Raw genomic sequence first — 7,115 nt, 5'->3', positions numbered from 1 at the left:
TATTCTCCAATGGACAGGCACCCTGTCAGAGGCCAGTTCTTTGCTCCCACGAAAGAAGCTGCTGTCAATTGATTGGTACCTATGGGTCTTTCCCCTCTTAGCCGGCAGATGGGGAAGACAGATTGGTCAGTGCATGAACTGACGGAGAGTATGGTGAGAAGTACCAACAGAATAATTTTTACAGTAATTTTACAATTGGTGGCTACCAAGGAGAATCCCACTGGCTTTGGGGCCAAGCTTTGCTTGCCAGAGGCCATGCCTGCTTTCCAGAAAGATCCCTCCCCATGTTGGCACTTGCTTCCTTTTCTGAAATCTTCTGATACCTGGAGCCTTCCATGAGCCACCCAGCCTCATTGTCACCTCCCTGTCTCTGATATCAGGAGTCAGAAAGCAGTCCAATGCAGCAGATCAAGGCCCTGTAAAGATCAAGGCCCTGGGCTGGATCGAGTCTCAGGGATGCTCCTAGGGGCAGACTATCCCAGGATGGGGTCAGCTTGTGGCATTACTTTGGGAAGGCTTGGGTGGCTATACAGTCCACTGTCTTCGGGTGGGTCAGGCATGTGGGGAAGGATTGGACTGCAGCCTCCGTTGCTAAGACAAGGTCCCAGCTGTCTCCCATCCAGTTCCGAGTGACCAGAGAGCGGGGGATGCTAAAGCTGATGAGAGGCTTCTCCATCTGGCAGCCATGGTGGTTATCTCTGTGCTGCTGTCTCTGCCTTCCCCTCCGATTTCCTCCCCCACACACGGCCTTTTAACTGTCTAACATTCACTTGGATGAAAGAAAATGTGCCCATAATAAAGACTGATTGCTCATAATTAATTATCAGTGGCTTGTGTGGCTCTGGTGAAGGCCTCCACATCACAGCAATAGACCGGGATGCCTGGGCACCAGAAGAGATCAGAGAGATCAGAGGAGCTCCCCTTTCTCTTGCAGTTCTGCAGCCTTCATGCAGGGTCCTTACTGGCATGGATGCTGCTTCCTCTCTTCCCAAAGAGTCATGGACTTTGAGAACTGAAAGGGAGAGCCATCCAGCAGCCCACCCCAGCCCCAGAGGAGGAGAACGTGCCTGGCAAATGGCCATCTAGCCCCTGTGTGGGGAGAAGTTTCACTGCCTTATTAAGATGAAGCCTCTGTGTGTGATCAAGTGGTGCTGAGGAAGCTGTTTTTCAGTACAAGATAATTGTTTGTGTGTTAGGATCCAGAAGACGACACATCAGTTGGTAAGTGCATGCAGACCCTCGGAGAGGACGGACCACCAAAGGAAGAAAAAACCTGATAAATATAATACTTTATCATCATCTTACGTGTCGAACGACCACTCCAGTGATGTATGTAGTGAACAAAGGAGAGCACGCGTGGACAGCACAAGGCGAAGGCCCTGGAGGCCCCAGCCAGCAGCCTGCTGCCAGGGCCAATCTGAGACACACCCGAGCTTTGAGCAGCCAGTGTTTGCTTGTGGGCTGGGCAGATGTAGGGAGACTTGCTGGCCCCCCACTTCGGGGGGGAGACACATGGCCTCTGTTTGGGCAGAGGGTACCTTGCCATGACCACCCGTGGAAAAGACACTTACTGTGACTTCTAGGAAGCAGGCTAATGGTTCCTTCTGAGACTTGGCTGTTCTTCATATGGTTTGCTCTATTTCACTAATAAAGCTGGATTGCACGTGTGGAGAGGTTTCAGTGTTTAGTCATCGAGGAAAGGGTGTAAGTGAGCAGTGTTTCTGCCTTAAAGGTAAATTGGCTAGAAGCATGCATCATGCATCCCACCCGGCTTGAAAACTTCCAGTGTGCAGGAACTAGCCAGTTCCAGGGACCACCCCTTCCACTCCCATGGAGGCCAAATTCCCCCCTGCAATTTCCAGCCATCCCGCCTGCTTGACTCCCTGGGTCAAAGGAAACAAGGGTCATTCTTCTCCCACAAGCCAGCCCTCCAATGAGAGCTGCCCACCCTCCCCTGGAAGAGGGTGAGCAGGTCACAATGCTTCACCTTTCTCCGGGGTCACTGTCCCCATCTGCCCAAGACAGAGCTTCAGGCCCTTACCCACCCTGTTTTGGTCCTGCGTGGACTCTGGCCAGCTCACCAAGCCCCTTCCCTCTCTGTCCCTCTTGTGCATCCCCATGGATCTTTGCTGTTCCCCTTCTTCTCCCTCACCCCCTTTCTCTCTCTGTGTGTGTGTGTGTGTGTGTGTGTGTGTGTTGTGTCTGTGTCTGTGTCGGCCTTGGGGAGGAAGTGAGAGCCTAGCAGTCTCTAACACTGTTTCAGGGGAATAACCAGAGAGGTGTAGCTGGGCATGCTGGGCCACAGGAGAGGCCTCTCCAGAGGACCACTGTTGGAGCGCCCTTCTCCATCTGCCAGGTGCCTACGTGGGCTGAAAGAAAACTCCTTGAGGGCAGGGACTGCTTGAGCTTTGCCCGTGGGTCCCCAACGATTAGCACAGTGCCTGGCACAGAGAGGGTGCAGCCTACTCCCTCCCTGTTGTTCTGAAATGAAGGCAACGATAAATTAACTTCACAAACTTTTTTTATTCTTTTTTCTGCTTTCACTTTAACAATATATATTCTTCTGTTGTGGAATCTCAAAACTATCTTAAATATATATGTATATATATATATTTTTTTCCACTTCATAAACTGCAGAAGGGAGACTCTGAGAAGAGTCCCAGGAGAATCCAGACTCCTTTAATACCTGCAACAAGATGAGAGCAAAAAGCTTAGGCAAGTGGTAGTTGTCAGAAAGTCCAACTCTAGAACCGCAGAAACCATATAAAAAACATCACAGACACAACATAGGACAGACACCTACATGACCATCTAGACGTGACAACAAACACATGACAAATGGGAGAAAGATCACTTTTGTCTTTCTTCTTTTCCTGTTTGTATATCTAGCACTAAGTGAAACAGGAAAGAGTTTTAGGAACCTGGAGAAATTCTGGCCTGGCTCTAGGGATGGCTGCAGCTAGAAGGGGGCAGGGCAGGAACCACATTCCACCTTCCGTGGAAGGAAATTCTCAAGTTCCAAAAGAGTCAGCTTTAGGAGACGTCGGCAGGAAATCTCAGGCAAGATGGCCGCTTGGGGTCTCCTATGGGTGGAAGCCCTCTTGGTTTTCACCTGCATTTTTACCTACGCCTGGGCTCAGAGTGAAGGCATTTGGGAGAAGAGGGAGGGCAGGCTCCCGTGGTGCTCATGGCAATACTGCTGGAGAGCGACAGGAGTCAGGATTGACAGCCCCAGCTTCCTCTCCAGGCAGGGATGCTGAGCCAGGAACAGAGGCACACAGAGACACAGAGACATACAGAGACACACGAGACACACACACAGAGACACACAGCCACGTGGAGCTCAGGCCCTTACTTAGCATGGGGAAATGGGAAGGTGCTGACCACGTTTCCACTCTCGTTGGCAATGGCCTCGTAAATCCACTTCCGGTTGCGGCGGCAGGTGGGCCCACACTTGGTGGACTGGCACTCTGGGCATGGGTAGAAGCAGCCCAGGCAATCTTCTTCCAGGCAGTCACAGAGGTCTTCTCCATTCAGATTCAGCCTGCCTCTCTGGTCATACTTCTGCATCCCTTTCTTGCCTCGTGGGAGCTTCACAGGTGGTTGAGCTGAGTGGGGACCAGCTTGGTCATAGGGTCCGGCTTGGTCGGCAAGGCCCCAGGGGCGAGCTTGGCCACAGCGGCCACTATTGCCACGGGGGCCCACTGCAGGGCGCTTGGCTTTTACCTCCCCGCCGGTCGGCTTCTTCTTCTGGACTTTTGCTTTCTTCTTCGCCTGAGCTCTGATCTGATGCTCCCCTTTAACCACCTGCTTCTTGGCCTGCTTCTTCTGCTTCATCATGAGGCGTGCCGATTTCCTCACAGCCACATCCTCCTTTTTCTTACACACTTGAGAACGGGTAATCATTTTCGGTCACTGGAAGGCAGCTTCTCTTGCTGCCTCGAGCTCTCTTGGAAGTGGCTGGGGGACCTTGGGAAGGACAGCAGGCACATAGGGTCACTAGAGGCGAGTGTATGTATACTGGTATGGAGGGACATTGGATTCAGGGACCGAGGAAGCTCAGAGGCTGAGGGCACTGTCCAGGCATGGAGCCTGGGCTGGGCCTCTGCAAACGGGGAGTTCCTTGACCACCTCTCCAAAGGAGGGAGAGGGAGGATGGGAGAAACCAGACTGAGGAGGTCACCTGAAAGGAAGAGCCAGGCCTGGCAAAGGCCACATCTCCTCTCTCTCCTTTGTTTGTTCTTTCCCCGCTCCCCAATTCTCATTCCCCGACCTGACTTCAGCTCTGTACCAGGACCATCAAAGCAGCTGACACTAAGGCCTGAATGGGGTCCCCTGTCCTCTCCACAAATCTCCTCTTGGTTTGGGTCTGGCTATCCCCCCCGTTGCCCTGGCTCCCTGGTTTCGGCCAGCCATTCTCCCAGCCCTGGGTGGAAAGGCCAGCCTACTGCTGCTTCCTCCTCCTCCTCTTCCTCTATTTCCACGTTACTCCAACCCTTCTAGGCCATCACGTGGGCCATCGCTGCTGCTCTTGTGGAAGCCCTGCTCTGTGGACTACCAGCTCTCCTCTATCCTTGACCTTTTCAAACAACATTTCTTCCACCCCCTTCACTGTAAGGGAAACCTTAGCCGTCACAGCTGGGTGGGGGTAACCATGCTTTCTCTGGAGCAAGGCAGGAGGAGGTGGGGAGAAAGCCTACCCTGGGAGCCCCCTCCCCAGCCCCCCCCAGCTTGTCTCCTACTGAAAGCGGAGGCATGGGGCTGGGGCGGGGCCTTCAGTGGATGAAGCTACTCAGCCTTCATTGTCATGGGGTGGAGGAGGGCAGGAAAGACCTGGTCTCCTAGAAGAGAGGCCAAAGGAGATGAAGAGGCAGTTTTCCGATAAAGCAATGGAAGCTCTCCAGGCAGGCTGGGCTGTGATGTCCTTGTCCAGGGGAGAAAACTCCCCCTTACTCCTCCGTCTGGAGGCGGGTACGTTCTGTGGACTTAGAGTCTTAGAGATCTGCTTAGAGCAGAGGTCGAACAGTCCCCTGAGGTGGGGCAAGCCCAAAGCAGATTCAAATGGAATTGGGAAATGCTGAGCAGAATAAACAACAAACTTCAAAGTAGATGATGCTCATTTCTGCCTTTCTAAGTCAATTTGGCCCTCAGGGAACCTTTTCTATTGGAGGTTGAGGCCCCTGGCCTGGGGCCTCCTGAAAGGTGGTAGCTTGCCCAAGGCCTGACTTGCCAACATGTGGATTGGGGCTTTGAGGCCAGACTGATTTATCATAAGGGAGGGCTTGTACTCAGAAATGGGGCGATGGATGGGGGTGATAACAAATGGGGGAAACAGTCTATTTCTTCATCGAAATTAACTTAAGTGCACGTGGTCAGACAGCAGGTTTACACGGTGTGTGCAATCCTATAGGTCTGTACAAGCCGGTGTTTCCATTAGGGGAGTGAAGGGGGAATGGTGGGTTATCACCTGACAAAAAAAGAGCACGTTTCATTTAAATGTCCAGCTGGGGAAAGAAAATGTGCAGAGGGATGGGCAGGGCCATTTTGTCACTGCTTGGTTAAACACAACATCTCTTCCTTCCAAAACACCAGCATTTAACACAGCTATGAGTTCAGAGCCGGCCTCAGGCACTTGCCAGCCGTGGGACCCAGGGCAAGCCGTGTCACCTGTCTGCCTCAGTTTGCTCAACTGTAAAATGGGGGTAAGAACAGAACCTGCCTCCCAGGGCTGTGGTGAAGCTCAAATGAGCGACTTCCAAAGGACTTTAGCATAGCGCTTGGCCCCCTGTAGGTGGGAAGAAAGGCTGCTTTCCTTCCCTTCCTCCTTCCCCTGGGTTTTGTGATGGTTCAGTCCACAGGAACAGAAAGACCTGAAAGCTTTCCAAAGGGGAGGCTGAAAGCAAGGCTCCCTAACTTGACACTTTGGGATCTAACTCCTAAGTGCAAGTTAGCATTTCCTTCCTCTTTGAGTGAAAACCAAGATGATCCTGAGAGGGGAGTCTTGGGCCTCGCCAGACTGGCCCTGGGGTACGAGGCCCAAAAATGGCTAAGAAGGCCTGCCAGGGCCCAGTGATCAGGGAGACCCTCCCTCTCTGGAGAAAGGCCGCACCCCTTTCATCTGGGCCTTCACTGAGAATCCTCAGATGCTGACTGAGCCCTCCAGAGGCCACTGAGCAGGGGCAGGGCTGGGCAGAGAGGCTCAGAGATAGAAGCCCCTGCCTCTGGGGCAAGGACAGGAGCTGGGCTCAGACTGGGACTGTCCCCAGGGCTCCTACAAAACAGAGAGCTCTCTAGGGGAGTGAGGGAGAGGAGGAAGGCCTGGGCAGGACAGTACGCTGAGTGGCTACAGACACCAGGGGCCCTGGCCCCCAGGGGTCTTGCCACCCACCGCATCTGGGCTTTCACTGGTAGGGGTAACTTGCCTTGGAGTCTTCTGCCAGCTAAGTCTTTGTCTTGGACAAACCTGGAACAAAAACAGACACGGGTATAAATGAGTGGCATTTCTGCCAAGCCAAGAGAGCCACAAGAGGGCCTCCCCTGCCCTAGGGTGGTTCCCAGCCTGAGAGAGCACAGAGGGGCCCGGCCACGAGCGCACTCTCTTTGCCGACTGCAAAATCCGCACGTAGACGGTTCCTACTCTGTGCCAGGCACTGGGCGAGGTAGGTCCTGGGAGCCAAAAGAGAAGAAAAAACCGTCCTGGCCTTCAGGGAGCTTACATGATGCTGGGGATACCACCTGCCCTCGCCTGAGGGAAGAGAAAACCGATGTCCTCAGAAGGCGTGACTGAGTCAAATGTTCAGCTCCCAGATGTCCATTTAAGGCAAGTGCTGAGGCATGAATTCTTTGGGCTCTAAGGTTCCACTTCGGTCAGTTAGAGATCCACCGAGTCCTACCAATTCATTTTCTAGAAGGGGAAACTGAGGCTCTGAGAGGCTAAATGCTATCCTTGATCTCATAAAGTTCATTCATTGCAGGACTGGGGCCAGAACCCAGATTTCCTGATTCTCACTTCAATGTTCTGTCTGCCTTTGACTGGGCACATTGAGAGGAAGGGGTTTAGGTCTGGGGGAGGACGATCAGCCTGTCTCTTTCTGCCCTAGTCCTGGACGGATGGA

The 7,115-nt window shown here is 53.1% G+C and overlaps 1 protein-coding gene across 1 annotated transcript; it reads right to left on the bottom strand.

The window, feature by feature from the left end:
* Positions 1 to 2,540: 2,540 nt before the first annotated feature.
* Positions 2,541 to 3,970, bottom strand: LOC110199981 (uncharacterized). The gene is made up of 2 exons (XM_020975040.2): positions 3,356 to 3,970; positions 2,541 to 2,686 (listed from the first exon to the last, which is right to left on the bottom strand). The coding sequence occupies exons 1-2, from the start codon at positions 3,904 to 3,906 to the stop codon at positions 2,680 to 2,682; spliced, it is 558 nt and encodes a 185-aa protein (XP_020830699.1). The 5' UTR covers positions 3,907 to 3,970; the 3' UTR covers positions 2,541 to 2,679.
* Between the last annotated feature and the right edge of the window lie 3,145 nt (positions 3,971 to 7,115).

This window comes from Phascolarctos cinereus, unplaced genomic scaffold (assembly GCF_003287225.1).
Source record: "Phascolarctos cinereus isolate Bilbo 61053 unplaced genomic scaffold, phaCin_HiC Scaffold_8;HRSCAF=390, whole genome shotgun sequence".
Classification (NCBI taxonomy): Eukaryota; Metazoa; Chordata; class Mammalia; order Diprotodontia; family Phascolarctidae; genus Phascolarctos; species Phascolarctos cinereus.
Note: the sequence above shows the minus strand (reverse complement) of the source record. Positions and strands in the feature narration are given on the sequence as shown.

Bases quoted from the DNA above. Each gene is read 5' to 3' on its own strand.
- LOC110199981 (XM_020975040.2), bottom strand. From the start codon at position 3,906: ATGATTACCCGTTCTCAAGTGTGTAAGAAAAAGGAGGATGTGGCTGTG.